Source organism: Eubalaena glacialis, chromosome 19 (assembly GCF_028564815.1).
Source record: "Eubalaena glacialis isolate mEubGla1 chromosome 19, mEubGla1.1.hap2.+ XY, whole genome shotgun sequence".
NCBI classification, from domain to species: Eukaryota; Metazoa; Chordata; class Mammalia; order Artiodactyla; family Balaenidae; genus Eubalaena; species Eubalaena glacialis.
Window position 1 is genome coordinate 40,862,151 of NC_083734.1, and position 20,562 is coordinate 40,882,712.

At 51.8% G+C, this 20,562-nt stretch overlaps 1 protein-coding gene across 1 annotated transcript in view; it reads right to left on the reverse strand.

The window, feature by feature from the left end:
• Positions 1–318: 318 nt before the first annotated feature.
• Positions 319–20,562, reverse strand: part of NMT1 (N-myristoyltransferase 1) — a 32,790-nt gene continuing 12,546 nt past the window's right edge. The window contains exons 3-12 of the mRNA XM_061175683.1: positions 19,008–19,152; positions 12,934–13,052; positions 12,279–12,370; positions 11,244–11,360; positions 10,274–10,444; positions 9,114–9,222; positions 6,287–6,457; positions 5,522–5,689; positions 4,373–4,510; positions 319–3,629 (exon numbers count right to left, since the gene is read on the reverse strand). Of these exons, the coding sequence (XP_061031666.1) occupies positions 3,609–3,629; positions 4,373–4,510; positions 5,522–5,689; positions 6,287–6,457; positions 9,114–9,222; positions 10,274–10,444; positions 11,244–11,360; positions 12,279–12,370; positions 12,934–13,052; positions 19,008–19,152 (1,251 nt within the window). The 3' untranslated portion in view covers positions 319–3,608. The remainder of the gene's footprint in view (positions 3,630–4,372; positions 4,511–5,521; positions 5,690–6,286; positions 6,458–9,113; positions 9,223–10,273; positions 10,445–11,243; positions 11,361–12,278; positions 12,371–12,933; positions 13,053–19,007; positions 19,153–20,562) is intronic.

Sequence of the window (20,562 nt, forward strand, 5' to 3'; positions counted from 1 at the left end):
GAGCCTGGCTGCTCCTCTTACACAGAGGAGCCTGAGTCAGCACCAGCTCCTTGCTGGCGGGTGGGAGAAGTTAGGGGCAAAGAGCCAAGCTGGCCCTGAAAGGGCAGCCTTGCCAAAGGAAGGTGTTCAGAAGTTGCCCGGTGCTATGGTCACGAGGGCCTTCCCTGCAGAGCGAGAGGGCTCCAGCCCAGGCCGGAGGCTGCGTCGGTTCCACTGCCACCTGCTGACCAGAGGAATACAGGAGGGCGGGAGGGTTTTGTTCAGCTGCTTCCTTTATTAGAAACAAGTGAGATGTACCAAGCAGAACAACAATGCATTTGGCATTTCTCCCCCCACCCCGGAAATGGATGCCCCTCCCACAGCCTGGAGAAAAGCCAAGACAGAAAGGTGAAGCTTCCCACTTCCCTGTTCCCGGATGCGGCACCCTGCCGGCAGGCAGTCAATATTCTTGCACTGAATTGAGTGAAATTTTCCCCACAGCCTCCCTAGGGACGGTCTGTTTGCAGGCCTGCCGCCACCTTGCAGTAGTAAACCACAGCCCTGGCTCTCCTCTGGTTCTGGGGCAGGCGGGCCAGGCCTCAAGAAGGCTGCCCCTGGGTGAGGAGGCACCGGCCAGAAATATGCTCCTGCCCACCCCCCCCTCCCCCGGCCTGGCACCACCCTCTCCCAGGCTGTAGCTCTGTGAAGCTATCCAGGCCTTCGGGTCATCTTTGGGCAAAGAATTCAAGACACCCACCCTGGGCTTCAGCAAGTATGTGACGGCAGTTAGAAGGGAGCTGCAGGCAAGGCCTGAAATTTTCCATAAATTTTCCATAAACCTAGGTGTTGAAGTGGCTTGGTGTGGGCTGGCCTTCAAACCAGACGTCCGCGTCTTTGGAAGTGGGCACGCGTGGGGGAAACGAGCCCTATGGAGTAGACCTCAGTCCAGAGCTGAGGCCTCCTTTCTCCTCAGCTCTCTCCTTACAGAGACAGGAGGCCGTGGGAATGTGCCACAGGGTCAGGGGTCAAATGCAGAGTCAATCCAAAGGCAGGAGTAAACATCTGGAACATGGAGTCCGAGAGCCCAGCGCTGGAGGCAGAGGGCAAGGGCCACACCCGGGAAGCCCACCAAGAGCAGCTGCCCAAGGCAGGTCCCCACGGATGAGTATGGAGGCCCCGGGGCCTTTCCCTCGCTGGGTTCAAGCCAGCCACGGGTCCACCATCCTGCAAGGCCCCAAACCCCAAGCACTGGTTCTCTCTGAGCTCTCTGACCTGAAGTCCTGGAAGGAGTTGAGTGAAGAACCCAGGGACTGTTTGGGCAAAAAGGAGACTAACAGCAGCCACCGAGCCGACTCCTGCAGACCTGGGCGGCGCTGAAGGCGGCAGGGTCCCTACCAGAAGACAACGGCAGAGTCCAAGGAGCAGTCGCAGGGTTTTGGAGGGAGACATTGGGACCTCTCCAGGAAATCTGTTTCTTCCAGAGTAGGCACGGGCCTCACAGTTTCCATTCCATGACTTCAGTCACCAAGGCAAAGCTCACTCCCGGCGCTGTCGTGCACCTCAAATTTCAGAGGCAGCTCAGGCTGGGACCTGGCCCCGAGCTGACCAAGCCTGTGGCAGGGAGCTTTTCCAAGTTCCAGGTCCTGCCCAAGGTAGGAGAGTTGGGCACTCTGTTCTTTGACATCCTTAGAAGCCTGCACAGGGCGGGCTGCTCTGGGCCTTGGGGTGCTGTGTGTCCGATGGCTGTGGGGCGAGCCCTGCCTCTCTGACTCCCGCCGTCCGTGGAATGCAGTGCACACCTTGCTAAGAACAGCAGCTTCTTTGGTCTGGGCATCTCGGAGTCAAGGAGTCAAAGGTCAGCCATGATCAGTGCCTGCAGTTTGCAGCACAGGGACGACAAGGAGAAGGGAGGCCCCTAGAGGCCTCTGATGAAAAGCCAATCAGCGGAGTTGCTGGCTCCAGCAGCCGTCTGCGGGAAGCTGGCAGCACCCCTGCGTGTGCAGGGGCAGCTCTGGGGACCCTGCAGAATCAGCCTCTGGCATATCTCACCAAAACCCACAGCCTGCAACACAGCCCTACGGGCCTGCGGGCTAAGGCTTCCTTCCCTCTACAAGTAGCTGAGAGGCGAAAGCAGCCAGGAAACCCCCCACCCCACACCATTTACCTCCTCCTAGAGCAAAAGTTACACACAAGCCTGGACATGGGTTGCTGCGGACAATTCACAGCCCAATCCTCCCCAAGCCACTTGGCTGAGCACAACTGAGGAATGCCTACACGACAGCCATGTGACCAGAGGCTCCATTATTTTGGGGGCCACCGGCAGCATCAGCAACCACCACCACCATCACAAAAATCCACAAAACATCATCAGTGAAAACCAGACTCAGACAACGACAACAGGAAATCATTTCTGTCGCCAAGTCCAGATCGGCGTCTAACCACCACTCCTTGCCGCTACTCGCAGGCTGTGTGTCTTGGAAAGGAGCATGAGAGATGGCTAATGGGTTGGAAGGCACAGGCCAAGGGCTGGTGGCTGGAGGTCTGAGTATCATCGGCCCCACGCCATCCTTGCCCAACCACCCTGGGGGCATCAGGGTCCTCCTGGCTCTTTGCTCTAAGATGAGCTAAGCAGGATTTGCACTGATGTGGTCTCCACAACGATCCAGATGCTACAAGGAGGTCAAAGGTCCCCTTCAAACTGCCAGTCACCCCAGGCAGTGGAAAAACATAATCTCACAGGGGACTTACCCCCGTAACATAAGGTTGGCAACAGCTGGCTAACGAGCCCTGATTTAAAAATCAGTTGGCAGGATGACTTCCTACAGGGAGCAGGCCAAGAGGATTGGAAGAGGGACTGGATTCATGAAACCCGCTTCCACAGGTCATCCCCGCTGCCCAGGTTCAGGATGCAGAAAAGGTGTGGCCCCTGCAGGAAAACCTCTGAGTTGCGTCAGCCCCAGCCAGGACTCCACCTGCCATTCTAAGAGAGCCGAGCTCTCCCCAGAGGTTGCACGGCCCTTCCACCCCACCCCGCCTTCTTGAAGCCAATATTCCAGCTGATTCAGAGGGGAACTGGATAATATTCCCCACATCCTCTTTCTCCTGCTCCCCCAAGAAAAGTCAATGCCTGCTTTCAGAAGGAAACAATTCACTGTACCAATGTGTTTGTCTGGCACTGGCCTGAGATTCTAATTTTGAGGAATGATCTGGATTCAGTTTTTCATTAGAGACCAAACATCCTTGTACATTTGGAACATGAAAGATATTTAAAATATTTATATATATATATATATATATAATATATATATACTTTTATTATTCACCCGTTAATTCCATAATATGCCAATCACGAGCTAGTTTTCAGCAGTTACATTCCCTTGATCATGGCTGCATAATGATGTGATTAATTGGAAAACAGGGAGACCAGAGACACGGCCAGAGGTGACATCACGCAGCCTACGCCATTGCAATACAATCATCAAGTTCAGTGGCGGTTTGTAAAGCCAGTTCAGTTCTGGTCCCTTTGCCAGGGATTCTCACGTTTGTGAAAATTGGACCAACAAGTGGTGGGGCTCCATTTCCTGGTTTGAATTCTCAGTGGCTTTATCCAGAATCTCACTGGCAACTGGTTACTGTAACACCAGCCCAACCTAGGAGAGCCAAGGGGGAGAGGCAGAGTTGAGGTGACAGCTGTCCAAAGCCTCTCCCACTCCCCCGCCCAGTCCTGCAGACCAATGACTGGTGGAGCCCGCAGAGCGCCACCGTGCTGAGTGAGCAGGCTCACAGCGAGCCCGGGGCTCTCACCCAACCTCCTCTGATGCTTTACACATCAGATCTTTTAATGAAAGCAGCTGCGGCAGCCTGAGGACTACTGGGCACGAGGCTGCCCTCACCTGTCAGTCATCCCGTAAACGCCAGCTACCCCCATGGCCCTGAGCTGCCCTTTGGAGCTGGCGGAGGAGGAAGGGCCACACTGGGATAAGGGCAGCAGCCCAGCAGAGGAAAACCCCCTCAGGTCCTCAGACTCTCCCTTCCTGCCTGACCAGGGGCCTGCGACTTGCACAGTGTCCTGGGATGGTCCTGAAGCCCTGCCCCCAGTTGGATGAGGCAGCTCACCTGGTGGGAGGAGAGGCTGGAGACAACCCTCCTGCTTCTGCGTGGCTCTAGGGCCCATGCCCTCTGCCACCCTCACATCAGCTGCTGAAAGGAGAATACTGATCCTCCTAGTCTGGTCACCAGAGGGAGGGACTTTTCAAGGGCCCAGACTGATGCTGGATCCCAGACCCGAGGTCCTGGTTCCGTCGGAGACGCCAACTCCCTGACCCACACAGGCCCAGCCGTGGGCCTGACTGCGAGGGAGCTCGGTGGGAGGCGGCACCTAGCACGTACGTACCTTCTCTGCCCCCATGCTGGGGCACTTCCAATTGTAAAGGTAATACTGTAGGTTGCCGTCCCCTATGCCAAACTTGAGCTTCTCCAGGAAGGTTTTGTTCTCCATGAGATCCAGTGCATTGAATACGTCAAACCCTTTCTGCATGGTGGCAGGGAGAGACAAGAACAGGTGAAGACAGGTGAAAGCTACCTCACCTTCCTGCCCTTTTCTATCATATCAAAACCATCCACAGGCGGCCAGGGGAGCAATCTTCCTTCAGAAGCTCCTGCTGCTTCCGTGTTACATCCAGACTCCGGCCAGCACCCTGCTCTCTGGTGGTGGTTCTTATGACGCTCTGAGCACCCTACCCGGCCTCTCCTCGGTGTGCGCCTGAGTACACACTTGTGTACTCAGTGTCCAGGCCACCGCTCCCACTGTTCCTTGTTACACTTCCCTGAAACACTCTCGTAATTTCCACAGCCCTCTCTGGAGACCAAGCCCTGAACCTTTTCCTCTGAAAAGCTGACTCCCACGAGCCACTGGGCATTTGCACTGCTCCCTCACTCCCTGACATGCCAACTCCGAGGCCTTTGTGCACCGAGGGATTTTACGACATTTGATATGCTGCTTTGAGGCTGCAACAGACACTTCCTAAATCTCACCAACTTGATCAGAAGCTCTCCCAGGGCAGCGACTGGCCTGTCATTGTTCAGCTGGCGCACAGTGGGCTGGGCCAGGCGCAGGCAGAACCCATGGGGCAGGACTGCCTGGAGACCTCTCCAGTGTAAGAGAAGCCCGGGCCCCTCCCCCCATGCTCTACTGTCAGCCGCTCCCAATGACTCACCGCAACAGACACCAATCTCCCCATTCCCACACTGGGGAGGTCGTAAGGAGAACACCTCTACTCCCCTAGCAGGCCTGGCTATTCAGGCTCCTTGGCAGTGCCTACCGTGAGAACAAAACTCACTGAAATAAATCAGAAGGAGTTCAGTGCCTTCACTTAGTGTGGACGCTCCTTGCTCCCTCCTAGTTTTGAGCTGCTGGCTGAAAAGTGCTAGGCTGGTGGAGCAGGAGGGGGAGGAGGCCTCAAAGCCCCCAGCCTGTGGGCAGCTACCTGCGAGCTGTGCTCACCACCGCCCCACTGCCCCTTCCCTCTGATCTGCTCCTCACCATTTTGGCAAGAACGAGGGCGTCGCTCATGAGGTCTAGAAGAGGGGTCTGGGTGTGAACGTTGTAGAAAGAATAAGCAGCCTTTAGACTCTTGTGGGTCGGGTGATTCATGATGGTGGACGGAAGTGTATAAAAGCTCAGGAAATCGGTCACCTCACCGTTTGCATTCTGAAGGGAAGACAACAGAAGAAGGCAGTGTCACACAGGCACAGGGTTCCTGCAACCTGGGAATAAAATGTTTTCTACTGCACTCCACCACCCTCAGGCAGCTCTGCTGCTCTAGATGAATGGGTGGAAACTGAAACAGGATATGCAGGGAGGAGAAAACACATGGCCGAGGAAACTTGAGGACAGAGCCGGGAGGAAAATCCAGGCCGGGCTATGGGCTGAACCTGCCATGATCCTTCCCCGCCTGTGGTGCCAGGGCCTTCTCACAGCTCCCAGGACCCAGCGCACCCGGCCGGCGCCAGACCAAGCAGGGACAGCCAGGGAGTCAAAGGCTCACCTGACCGAGAGGGGCTCAGCTCTCTTTACTGTGAGTCACCAGTGGGGGTGGGGGAGGGGGAGAGGAAGGGCTCACCTTAGCCAACGCAAGCTACAATTTCCTGTCTTTAGTGGGGACCAAGCACGGATGGTCAAGGAAGTCTAGGGTGCCAACACGCCCATCAATCGCTCTTCCGTCACCGAGGCTGGGGACGCCAGCCACTTAGGGAGGACGCCTCCCCGCCCACGGGGCAGAGGCCCAGTACACCCCTCCCCACTCACCTCCACCACAAAAGTGTCGATGATATTCTCCTGGGGGTAGAACCAGTGTTCCACCTCCTCTTGGCTCATGACTGGCGTGAGGTGAAACTGCTTCAGGTACTGGGTGAGGAGCTGGTGCACTACTGCAATGTCCTTTTTTTCCATTGGTCGCAGCCCAGCTGTCTTGGGAGTCTGGAAGAAAGAACCAGAGAGCATCAGACGTGCTGACCATGAGCACCTTGGCTCCCTCTCAAGTCCTACATGAACCAAAAACCACACACTGCTTCCCTACCTACCCCGACCTTGAGTCTATCCACCCAGGCCCTCAAGAGAGACTCCTCAGTTATCCTAGGCAGCTCCCTCTCACCCACTGTCCACATCCACGCCGGCACAAGTCCTGCCCCTGCAGTGTCTTTGACCCTTTCCCTCGTGGTTAAGGCTGCCATCCTTGACTAAGGCTGCGTCAATCTCTTATCCACATGGCCCAGGCCGGCTTCCTAAGAAAACACAGCCCGTCACACCCCTCCCTGTTCCAAACTCCCTAACACAGAACAAAAGACCTTCCACCCTCGGGACCAGTGGCTGTTCCGGCTGTGATCTTCTGTCTCTCTAGCCCAGTGGCTCTCAACAGGAGCAATTTGTCCCCCAGGGGACATTTGACAATATTCAGAGACATTTTTGGTTGTCACAACTAGGGGGAGGGGTGCTATGGCATCTAGTGGGTAGAAGCCAGGGATGCTGCTAAACATCCTACAACGCACAGGACGGTCTCCATGATGAAGAATTACCCAACCCAAAATGTCAATGGTGCCATGATGGAGAAACCCTGACCACCCCATGGATGTGCTGGGGTAGGCCCAGCCCGGTGCTACTCCTGGGCCTCAGTAAAGCCTTTCTTGGCCCCTCTCCTCCGAGCCTCACAACCTTTTCCCACTGAACTGCAGCTCATCTCTTCCTACACCACGCTCTCTCTCCTACAGACTTAGAGCACTTCACAGACAGCCTCCCAGCCACAGGCACCATGGAACCCCGGGCCCAGCAGAGCCTACACTGGATGCCCGCCTTGCCTATCCACTTGGACACCGCTACACCAGTACTGCCCCTGGCAGGACACTGCTACAAGTAAAATTCAGAAGAAAAGCACCGAACTCCCAGGATTTAATCTCATGCCAGAATCCCACCCCACAGCTGCTTCTCCTTAGAAAGTGCTTCAGTGGAATGAAGCCATGTGATACTCCGGAGTAAATACTGGGGCTGAGGGAACATTCCCAAAGGCTTAATACACAAAGGTGGGGTCAGCCGAACCTGAAATCAGGGTAGAGTTAGTTTATATACCTCAGTCACTGCCTGATACAACTGCTTCCTAATGCAGGAATTGCTTCTTTTTTTTTTTTTTTTTTAAGATTTTATATCATAGTTGATTAACAATGTTGTGTTAGTTTCAGGTGTACAGGAATTGCTTTTAAAACTGCAGTTCCAGGGGACTTCCCTGGTGGCGCAGTGGTTAAGAATCCGCCTGCCAATGCAGGAGACATGGGTTCAAGCCCTGGTCCAGGAAGATCCCACATGCCACGGAGCAACTAAGCCCGTGCGCCACAACTACTGAGCCCTGGCACCACAACTACTGAAGCCCGTGCACCTAGAGCCCATGCTCCGCAACGAGAAGCCACTGCAATGAGAAGCCCGCGCACTGCAACGAACAGTCGCCCCAGCTGGCCACAACTAAAGAAAGCCTGCACACAGCAACGAAGACCCAAAGCAGCCAAAAATAAATAAGTAAATAAATAAATATAAAACTGCAGTTCCAGGACCTCTAGCTGCCATAATTCCTTGCTAATCCTGATGTCTCTAGGGAACACTTAGTGACTTTGCTTCTACGTGGTAGCTCCCAAAATGACACCTCAAATCCTGGACTGAAAAAGCAGCCATGCTGGGGTTCTCACCCACAGGCGGGGAGATCCAAAGACGTTCTTCCAGCTGCTACACTTTAAGAACGCTCTCCAGTGGCCCAAGGGGACACTCATCGTGGCTCCCTAATCTGGTTTCCTGGGCAGTGCCTAACTATGCTGCAGCGGGCTCTCAAAGCGGGACACTAATGACCCCAATCCAGGGGTGGATCAGCCCAATCCCAGGGCGATTAATCCAGTTTGGTGGCTGATGAGTCCAGGCGGGCAGCCCTCTGATCAGCAGGCATCCAATAACTGTGCTGACACTGCCCGGAAGAGCTCTGAGGGAAGAGAAGGGATTTTAAGATCCATTAGGCTCCTGAAGACAGGCACAACAGGAGAACAAGGAGCGTCTGTCTCACTGGCAAACTAGGCAAACCGAGGCCCAGAGGAGAAAACCAGCTCACTGCAGGCTGCCTAGTCCTTCGGTGGCAAAATCTGGACAGGAGGATTGGGACTGGAAATCTGGGCTCCCCTCACAAACTCAAGCCACCTCTCCTCCACCTGACTTGGCACAGGGAGCAGCAGATGCTCTGTGGCTCATTTCCGCTGGGTCCTGGGACGTGCTGCGTACCAGTGAGTGGATTCATCTCTCCATTATGCTTCACTTAGGCTAAAATTACACGGAAGAGGTGTTCTCTGAGTCTGCCAACAGATGGCACAGAAACTAGCCCAGATGCAGGCTCAGGAGAACAAAGAAAGTCCAACTAAAATAAAAACCTTGCTACAGGCAACAGAACGACAGGATGGAAAGGCTAGCAATCTGGAAACTACGGGTTGAGTTGCCTTTCTGGTAAGAGAGCCCCCTCCCCCCCCCCCAGACTCCGCTCCCTTCCTGCTGAGGGCGAGGCTCTCCTTGGCCTCCCTCCTGCCCCTGCCCAGGGCCCCAAAGCACCACTGGCCTCTGGTAGTCGGTAGAGCTTCATGGTGCGTTGCATGGTCATATTTCTGCTCAAGTGGGAGAACTTCACTTCAATCAGCTTCCGTGGGTTTAGGGACCGATGCCAGTACCTGTGGGGACACAAATGTCCTGTCCTCAGAGGACTATGGCAAGTCTCATTAAAAGGACAACGGCGGGACTTCCCTGGTGGTGCAGTGGTTAAGACTCTGCACTCCCAATGCAGGGGGCCGGGTTTGATCCCTGGTCAGGGAACTAGATCCCACATGCACGCCACAACTAATAGTTTGCATGCCGCAACTAAGGAGCCCACGTGCCGCAACTAAGAACCAGCACAACCAAATAAATAAATACTAAAAAAAAAAAAAAAAAAAAGGACAATGGCACGGGGATCTCAAGATGGCCGGCAGGTGGCGTAAGAGACCCGTCGGGCCCCACTTGAGCCAGTGGCGTCGCCCCAGATCTCCAACCTCCCCACAGTGAGTGCAGAGCAGCCACAGCGCTTCCCATATTTTCTTTGTCAAGTTCACAAGCGACTCCTCTGTAACAGTATTTGTCTGGGAACAGCGATCCCCACTCCTGGAATCAAGTCAATGGAAAAGACTTCTAGTTCTCTGAATGTTTAGCCTCTGCCTCCTCCTTTCCAGCATTTGTCTGGTGTTTTCACTTTTGAAGTTCTTAAGGCAGAGTATTCAATTGTTTCAAAGAACTTTCGAAGGCAGAGGTTGTGCTTGGTGCACACAGGGATCAGACATGCTCTCTTCGGCCCACATAATATTCAAAACAAAATTGGGCCAACCATTTAAAACTTTAGGACATTTACCATAAAAATCCAGATTTGGCCTCATCCTTAAAAACGAGAAGAAAACCCCAGCAGACTGACCCCCACCATTTCCAAATGGAAGGAATCAGGGGGAGCTAAGAAAGCCTAACCCCTTTGGGCGGGGCACGCACTGTGCAGGCTGCCGTTCCTACAGCCTCCCCATCACCCCCCTGTGTGCCCCACCCGGCTCCTGTGGGCACCACCACCCACCTTATCAGACACCAGAGCAGCGAGATGCTCTTGGGCACATGCTGAGGGGCAGAACTGTGACTCACGGTGACACAAGCTCCTCAACTAGAGCGGGCATGTCGCTAGGACCTTGCAAAGAAGAGATTTTTTACCTGCAGGTGCCAACAGGCTTTGGTAATACCACCCCGGCAGTGTAAACAGCTTGGAAGATGCCCTCCAGGTGCACCCGCCGGGTTATCTCACGGATCAGGACTGGAGCCACCCTCTTGGAACGCAGCTTCTTGTGGACACACAGGAAGTTGATCTCCACCATCTTCTTCTCTCTGAAGAGGGAGGAAAAAACTCAGGGACAAGGCTTTTAACAGGCAAGGTAATCCCGTCCAGCACGTGGAGCGCCCTGCAGGGACCGGGGCCCTCAGCACAGGCTCGTGTTCTGCCTCTGCCTGCACTCAGCAGTTGGGACTAGGACGCCCTCCCACCGCCCTGCTCTACTGCACCAGGCAAGGGGCCCACTCTCTACAGACTCTACCTCCAAAGGTAAGTGGGACTCAAGCAAACTCCTTTATTTAAGGCACCACAGCATCTCCCTGGTGAAGCCCCAATAGTAGGCTGGCGGGGTCCCACCTTTAGCCGTCAGGAACCCCACAGAGTAAGTCAAGGGTTATTCTAGGATTTCAGGGGTTCTGACTCCCCCAAGAATCCACAGCCTCTAAGCCCAGAAGGCTGTGGTAGATGGTTCTGACGTTTCCAGGGAAAATGAAGAGCAGAGCTTGAAGGCCTCGTGACAATGTGGTTGTGAGTCACACCCGCCCACTTCTGAAGCGGCTTGAGTGTGTCGATGCATGAGTGGCGCAAATGCAAACGCTGAACTGCTGGTCAGGGAGTGCACCGGCCCTCAGGGTGGACTCCTTCCAGCCCAGGTCACAGACAAGAGCACCAGCAACAATTCAGAGCCAGACAGGTGGTTCCTATGATGAATTTCTATTCCCAAGACCCAAGTTCCCTCCCTTCGTGGGAACTTCCCTCTTTCTTCTACGGAAAGTATGTGCATGTTTCCCCCCACCTTCGCAGACCAAGCAGGATGGTGGGGATGCGGGGGGTGGGAATGGCGCTGCTGCTTACGTGTCATAGATATGGATGTTTGCCGGGATGGCACTGATGAACCCAACCAGTTTCCGACTCGAGACCACTCGAACCCCACAGTGCCACTGGGGGAGCCAGCCAGGCGGCCGGAGAGCCCTAGAGGAGAGACGGGGGCTGTAGCCGTGGTGCTGCTCGCCAGCGGGCTTGGAGGACTGTCTGGGCTCCACCACCGAGTCTGGTTCTAAGCTCATGCTACCACCGCCCTGAGGTGGGGTGAACGGCTCAATTCTCCTAATTCTCTTTAGGGCCAAACCCTCCTGGACACCAATGGGATCGAGCTACAGCCCTTTCTCTCTACTCAGTCCACTTGGCCTACTTGCTCACCCAACCCAGGGCTGTCATAGTGAAGATTTCATACTGATCCAGTTTCTTTGTGCTCACTTACTCTGACAGCCTGAGCCGGAGCACCGGCCTCCTTGGCTTCGAGTACAGTGGGTCCCATGGTCGGGAGCTGACTGTGGAGCCTCTGGAGCTCTGCGCTCCACCTCCCCGCAAGCACCATCACCTCCTCTCTTTCCGCTTGGCCAGTCTTCCTTTCCCTCCCCTTTCAGGCAGGCCCCCTCCGTGCTGGCCTCATGCCTCTACCTTCCCGGATATTAAACAAGGCCCGGATATTAAACGAGGCCCGGGAGGGTGGGTGGCCCAGCCAGGCAAGGTCATTTTCATACAACTGAGCCTGCTCAGGAAATGGACAGAAAACGACCTCTTTTCTTTTAAATCTTAGCAGGTCTCATCCCTCCCTCCCTTCTTACATAAAGTCACCATACAATAGATGATCTTTTCTTCTGGGTACCAATTCCATAAAGGAATCCCTCACCCAGTCATTCTGTCTTAAGGTTTCGATTCTAAGCTCCACGAGAAGCAAGTCTCCTTCAGATGCAGAAACTCAAAAATCGCATACTAATTTGTCATTAAAAGGATGGCTCTTAGCAGGGATGAAAAATCTGGTGCCCTGTCGTTGTTCTGCTCTCTGCCTGGCTCTGGAACCTTAATAAGGAAGCCCTTACAACTCACCACAAAAGAAATTCGGGGGAATAATCAAATCGGAACATGTTGTCATCATCTTCCACATAATTCTCATTCAGGAGGGTGTAGAGTTCTTTCAGCTGTAGAGAGATGAGGAGCTGCCTTAGAGGTATTCTGCCAGGGGTGGGGACGAACTCCAGTACCCTGGGGCTCCAAGCCTTTCAGGACAAGGCAAACTACCAAAAGCTATGTTTAATCTCACAAATCCTTTTCATGGCAGGGACTCCTGGAACAAGCGCCCTAGTGCTTAATAGGAAACTGAGCCACCAAGGGTAGAGTGGCAGACTTAAGTACATGAATGGGCAGACCAAGAATGTCATCCAACTAACCAACCACTCCATCGTTAAGACAAGGGACTGAATAAATGGATGAACAAGAAAAATGAAAGCATGAAGAAAAGGTATCTGCCTTGGGGAGCTGCAGGGGTTAACTCTCAACCTGCCAGAGAAGCCAAGAGCTATTTATGTGGAGTCGTGGGCAGGCCCCAGAGGCAACAGATGGGGGGTCTGCTCAGACCTGCTTGGCTCAGCTCTTAAGAGAGCCCTTGCGGAAGGCCTGAGTAGAAGCTGTCTCCATGTGACTGCAGGCCTCTTCGTGAAAGTGGCAACTGGTCCACACTCCTGGCCCACCCAGGCCTACTCACCACACCACGGTCCCCCAGGTCCAAGGCATCCCAGGTGAAGTCCTGGGGCAGGGTGTAGGGCTCCTGGCGGATGTTGTCTTTGTCAGGCTCCACGGGACCATGTGTGTTCACGACTTCCCCTGGAAGAAGAGCACAGCCATGAGCCTCACCCTTGGCCTCCTAGGGGAGGGAAGGGGCTCAGCGCAAAGACTGACCTCAGCAAATTCCTCCTGGCCCTAGGAGCCCTCCATCTGAAGAACACTCTGTTCTTGGCAACTGCAGACCATCTCTCCAGCTACCCTTGGCCCCTAGCTGAGGGCCAATTCATGGCCAAACTTAAGAACAATCAGTGGGACCCAAGGTGGTTGGTTTCTTGGACATTCTTTTAAATCTCCCTTGGGTTACTGAATGACAAACATTTATCTTGACTAGTTTGGCTTCCTGCCTCCTGGTTGGTGTAGAGTGCTGTCATGGCCCCGGCCCAGGCCCATCGACCTGGATGGATTTATAAGGAGTTGCAACAAGGCTGCTTTTGTGTCAACAGCAACGCCAACGTACTGGGCCTATTCCTGAGCTAGACAATGGCGTCCAGGCGCCAGGCTCACTCTGGGCCCTGCCAGCCTTGGCTTTGAACAATGTGGGCCAGTTAACTGCCGCTGCCAGCTCAGGCCCTCGGTGTTTACAGAGCCCTCTGAGCACCTTCAGGCTGAATCACTGAGTCTACACCACGCTGCTGGGAAGTTACCGTCTGACAGGACATCTCCACCCGGGACAGACACCCTTCCCCTGTGGAGTACGTAGGAAGTGCGGGGGGTGCTGAGAAGACAGAGCCCTGATTCCCAACCCCAGCCAAATCAGACCTATCTGATAAACTCAGACAAATCAGCCACTTAATTTTGGCCCCTGGAATTATTTGGCCCTGGCAGATTCTACAATTCAGAGCTCATTCATGTTCACAACTTAGAAGAATGAAATGTTTAGTACATTTTGAAAAGAGAGTCTTTACAGGGGACCACTCAGTACACGGCTCCCAGCACAAGGCTCTGTACATCCTAGACACTCAGTTCATGCTTTTATTGACATTCGGACTCCTGGCCCAAACACACCATTCTAACGTGTAACAGGAAGCTGTGGACCCTCCCAGTGATGGATCCGTGGGGCAGGTGTAGTGGAAATGGCTGCATCCAGCCATGAGCTGAGGACAACACCATCAGGACTGACCATCTAACTCTCGCCTGGCACATTTACTGAACACCAGTCAGACATCGTGTAACAGGACGGAGCTGGGAAAAGACAAGGTCCCTGGCCTCACAAGATGCACCATCTTCTGGGGAAATATTCAAGAAATGAGTCATTACCAACGTGCTAAGGGTCACAAATTGCAAAGTACAGGCAACAATGGGGACACAGCAGGGAAGAATCCAGCTAACTCTTATTTATAAGCTGCTCCCAAATAGGTTTCCTTGGGAGAGAGGTTATATATTTTTTTCCCCTGGTTTAGAAATTGGCCTTTTGATTAATTCATAAAGCAGCCCTTGTGAATTGGTTTAATATAAGTCAATCCACTTTCAATTCCCTGCCACGTATAACTTTTTGAGCCTACCAAGCCAAGGGCCAGACCCTTGGAAAGTACCAAGGATTTCTACTCTAGTCTTGTCTAGGTGCTGATCAATTTTCCCATCTTGTTTTGAATTTATACCCTTTGCAAAAGACATTTTTATTTATCTATCTATCTATGGTTGTGTTGGGTCTTCATTGCTGTACGCGAGCTTTCTCTAGTTGTGGCGAGCAGGGGCTACTCTTCTTTGCAGTGCGCGGGCTTCTCATTGCAGTGGCTTCTCTTGTTGCAGAGCACAGGCTCTAGGCGCGCGGGCTTCAGTAGTTGTGGCACGCGGGCTCAGCAGTTGTGGCTCGCGGGCTCTAGAGCACAAGCTCAGCAGCTGTGGCGCACAGGCTTAGGTTGCTTCGCGGCATGTGGGATCTTCCCAGGCCAGGGTTCGAACCCATGTCCCCTGCATGGGCAGGCGGATTCTTAACCACTGCGCCACCAGGGAAGCCCTCCAAAAGACATTTTTAAACTTCAGAACCTTTTTATCAATTTTTTTCCCTAAATGATTTCATGGAGAAGATACTGGTGGTCTTTGCCACTATATGACAATAGTCTCAAGGCCAAATCATTTCATTTAGGCTGGTTACTAGGTCCTGCATGCACCTAGCATTTCCATTTGCGCCTTCACCATGTGTTCACAGAATCCTAAAATGCTCCAGCTCTGGGGCAGGAGCTGGCGAATGAAATGGACACAGGTCCTCATCATCATGGGCACCAAAGGGACAAGCAAGCAGGCACCTGTCACTCAGCATAATGAGAGTCCACGACAATGAAGTATGGTAGGAGGGGGAGGAGGTGGAGGGGTCAGGAAAGACCTCTCAGAAGCATATCTAAAGATGTGATCTCAAGGATAATTAGGAGTTAGGCAGGAGTGGACAGGGTGGGGCAGGGAGGGTGGGTACACTGAGGGAACAGCACAGTCAAGGCGTGGAGATGAAGGGGGGGAAAGAAGGAAACTAGGAGAAGAGGCTGAAGAGGAGAGCAGGGACCAATCGTGGAGGACCCTGCGAGCTACTACAGCGGCTGGACTTCATCCTCAAGGCTGTGGGACATCCTGAACGGGTCTTTAAGGGGGAAGGGAGGGAGGAGTGACATCCTGTGATCTGAATTTTACAAAGAGCACTCAATAAGTGCTTGTCAAGTGACATTACTGAGTGAACTTTTATACAACATTCAGTTGGTAAGTCTTAATCTATGTGTTGACAAACCAGCTCTCACAGGTTATCTCAAGGCGGTGTGCCATCTGCAAGACACAGCTGACAAAGCAGAGTTAGAGGGAACACTGAGAAAGCAGAAGCACTTTGAACAGACTCGCGGTCTGGGGTGCCAGCGAAGCTGAGAGCGGCCCAGGGCTCCTGCCTGCACTGCTCAGTAGAGACCGGCCTGCCTGCCACCTTCTAATGGCTCCTGAGCGCCTCTGGCTGAGTTGGCGTGGGCTGCTCTGCAGAGCATGGCAGGAATGCAGCCAACTGTCTCTAGGCCACCATGAGCCAGCGAGCAGCTGAGGAGGACACTGGGAACTCTGAAAGAAAACCCTGGACTTTCAATGGGTTTCTTTCTGTACACTCTACCCCCAAATTCTCTCTGCCTGCCGACACCCGAGATCCAAAACTAAGCGCCACAGTGCACCTGTAAAGGACTTGGGAGAAAAGAACGTGAGATCTGGGAGACCTTAAGCCAAACGAGCAGGACAAGGGACAGAGTGGGGAAGCTCCTCTCTCAGGGCCTGGGGCAACCAAGTACAAGTCCGCCTTCTCCCTTTCTTCGGGAGAGTTACTTTTTAAACTAATCTAACAGTGGCCAGATTCCACCCCACTAAGGTCAGGCAAAGTAAAAGGATTCCTCACCCCCCCACTAGCATAGGAAAAGGGGTGACTGAAAAAGGAGAAGGACATGGTCTGAAAAGGGAGATCAAAAGTTGATCTGGGAGCACAAAGAACTGTTACACAGCTGAAGACACTGGCTGTTTACAGGTCTTTCAATGGTGAACTTAGGATGATTTTTTTTTTTTAATACATTTATTTATTTATTTGTGGCTGCGATGGGTCTTCGTTGCTACGTGCAGGCATTCTCCAGTTGCAGACAGCAGGGGTTACTCTTCGTTGCAGTGCGCGGGCTTCTCTTGCTGCGGAGCATGGGCTCTAGGCACGCAGGCTTCAGTAGTTGTGGCACGCGGGCTCAGTAGTTGTGGCTCGTGGGCTCTGGAGCACAGGCTCAGTAGTTGTGGCGCACGGGCTTAGCTGCTCCGCGGCATGTGGGATCTTCCCGGACCAGGGCTTGAACCTGTGTTCCCTGCATTGGCAGGAGGATTCTTAACCACTGCGCCACCAGGGAAGTCCCAGATGATTTTAAACTTCTAAAGAATTCTAAGTCTTTTGAGTGGAATACAGTCTAACTCTCGCCTCAAGTTGGGGAGTGCTGCAAACACAGTATACTTGATATGCTTGAGTCTCACAATTATTAGCCCCCATTTAAGTGGAAAAAATTAAAGCAAGAAGCTATAAATCACTCTACCCTAAGAACAGTCAGAAGCAGAACTGGGGTGACACCTCAGCCACGTGGACAGGCTGATGCCTATAATGTGGTACTTTCTATGGGCTGACTCACAGACACAAAGGATTCCTTTATTTGGACCTGACTGACCGTGGACCTGAAAGGCAGACTGGCCAGAAGCTCGGAGTGATCACTCTTGCACAGAGCCCCACACCACACTGCCCAGAAGGCATATCGAGAAGAAACAAAACAGCCTCATTCCACCTTCCCGAGGCCATCTAGGTCCCTGTGAGCAATAGTGTGACTTTTTCACGAGCTTTCTGAGAACAAAACAAGAGCACTGTCTACATACAGGTGGAGAAACTCAGGCAAACAACAAAGAGTAAATGAGCTTTGAGAAAGAAGCAGAAGAGAAGCAGAAGAGAAGCCCATTAATCCCAACTGGCCTCTTCACCAGGTTCCATGTCTATGAAGAATGGAGCAAAGTCACCCATTTGCAAATTCTTAATGAAAAATAAAATCAAACCAAAACCCCATCTGAAAACAGCCAAGATGCACAGCAGCCCCCCACCCCGGAGTGCCTCTTCGTGCAATTCACTCAGAGGTGGAGCGTGTGGCTCTTGATTCTTCCTGCTGCTTCGTGGGGGAGTGGTCACTGGGGCCCGTACTTGTAATAACCCTAAGAATAGTATTACTGTGACCCAAAGCCTTGCTGGAGGGCTTAGCCAGTGGCCTGGGACCTGGCTGACCTGGGCAGCTCAACAGACCTGGTGGATGGGTGAGGGCAGGGTTCTAGAACAGTGCCTGCTGCTGATTCATGACTCACAACCATCCAGGCACTGCTTTGCTTTGCACCCTCTGGGGGGCACGTCTCAGCTTGCTTCTGGATTGTGACTAAGCTGTCTACAAACTGCATCTGCTCCAGAGCAGAGCTTTTCAAACTTTCAAAATGGACACAAATCCCCTGCACGTTCTGATTCTGCAGGTCTGGGGCTTGAGATTCTGCATTTCTACAAGCTCTTAAGCAATGTCCATCCTGCTGGCCGGAGGAGCACACTCTGGAGTAGACGACTCTCCTTGGGCACAGCTGCCCCTCTTCCCTCACCAGGCTTTCATTCTGCCCTCGCCCCCCTCCTCCCCACCAAACACAGTCAAATCTCACTGTGTCACTGGAGGGGAGCAGTAACATGGACAGCCTGAAGGTCACTCATGTTTGTTGTGAACACACGTTTTTTCCAACATACCTACTTTCCCAGTCACACAGAAAATAGGAACTGGGCTATCAATGGGTCCAGGAGCATGATGCAACCCACTGCAAAAACTTTGTCAATAACACCCTCTGAAGTCAGCCGTCAAGGTGAGCTGTGGCTCAGTCTCAGCAGGCATCTCTAACTCTGCCAGGACCAGTCTTTCTGGAATCCTTTTATTTTCTTCCTGCCCCACCCCTTTGAGAGTTCATCATAGCTTTTTAAAGAGGTGCCGACCAAACCTGCATATGGTATTCCAGGTGGAATTAAACTATCACTGTTAGGCAGAATGTCAAATTATTTTGCATCTATTAAGCACGCACTGTCTGAGAGACAAGGGGAAGAGGCTGGGGACTGGCCCACTCCAGATTAAACACTCGCCCAGATAAACAAGTCTCTCCATAAAATCTATGTGGGAAGACAGGTCCATGAGCACACATCCCCACTCATCACGTGCCAATGCCCTGTTTTTCTCTGTAGATTTATACTGGATGATGATGGACTAAAAGGACCATTATTTGTTCTCAATATGTGTTACTGTGAAATGATAAGGTCCCTGAACAACAGTCTTTTCTGAACTGCACTGTAAAGACCATCCTCTAAAAACCACCACCAAGGAACAACAGAACTCTCTCGTCCTCCCTCACAAATCCAGCATAGAACCCTCAGCATGGCTAAGGCACATCCCTCGCCCTTGCCCTTGCCTTTGCCTTTGCCTTCGCCTGGGGAAGAAAGCAAATACATACCCAGTTTGGGGACGGGCTGCGTGTCCCAGAACTGGTAGCTTCGCTTGCTAGCCTCCTCCATGGTTTTGGCAGGTCCCTGACCTACTGAAAAAAGTTCAATGGCCTTCTGTATTTCCTGGATCCTCTCTGCTGGCAAAGAGTTCATCTGAACAAGACAAAGTAGGGGAGAGAAAAGGCCCATTATATTAATAAACACTTTTGATTCATTCAAGTCCAAGAGTTAAGGGGGTACAACTCAAAGAAGGGGTGTGGCTCCTCAGAGGTCAGCTGTCATAGGACAAGTGGAGAAAGAGCGGTTGACGATGAGCAGTATGATAGGGAGGTGCTTCCTACAGGGCTTCTCCTCTTCTTAGTCTTACGATGGTTTGATGGCAAAACATGGCTCAGTGTAAAATTTCAAACAATGCAGAAATGTAAAAACACACAGAAGATAAAAAACCCAACAGTCCCATCCCTCAAATATAATCCTTGTCATCAACAGTCTTAAATTTGGGAGGTAGGGTGAGAAGAGGCAAATATAATTTCAGACTTTTTTGCATGCAAGTTCCAAACACACACACAATTTTCAAAAACTCAAATTGGATCGTACAGTATTATTTTACTGACTGTTCTTCTTTAAACACTATGTCTTAGAGATCGTTCCACGCAGTCACATGGACCTGCCCATTCCAACAACTGAATCCCCTGCATGCACAGACTACAATATATCTGGCCAACCCCCTACCAATGGCATTTTGGTGATTTTGGTCTTCAGTTTTACAGACAATGCTGCAATGAACTTTCTTCTACATCTATTTTTGCTCACTGAATACGTATTTCTGCAGGATAAAGTTTAAGAAAGGAGGCTTGCTGGGTAAAAGGAGATGCACGTTTGAGATTATATATATTGTCAACTTACTCTCTAAAAAGAGAATATCAATTAACCCAGTGAACAGTGTATGGGAGCGTGTTTCTCAAGACCCTCATCATCAGATTTACCAAATCTTAATCTCTGCCAATCTAGGGGAAAAAAAATGTTGCTTTAATTTTCATTGCAAATGTAACCATCTTTTCATATAAAAACCTTTATTTTTTTCTTTGTGAATGGCCTACTCATTTCATTATCTTAAATTTACTGATCATGTATTGCAAGTATTTGCCCAGTTTGTTGTTTACCTTTTGACTTTTACAGAGAAGTTTGAAATTTGTCACTTTTTCTTTTATGGCTTCTGGATCTTATGTCCAGCTTAAGATTATACAAATACCCATAACTTCTAATACTTTTACTTTCCTACATCTTTTTTTCATTTAAATTGTGAAGGAAAGGGAGAATATAAACCAACATATTTATATTGCTTATTCCTGGGAGGTAGAACTAGAAATGATTTTCATTTTCTTCCTCTTGCTATGTTTTTTTCTAAATTCTTTACGATGTATTCCAACACTCTCATAAAGAGAAAAACAGAACGGCTATATAAATGGTGTTTTGTTGAGATTTTCTAATTTCAAAGTGAACCATTTTGATAAAGGTTTGAGTTCAAACCCCCCTGGAGTCATCCAAACACCCACCCCCAGA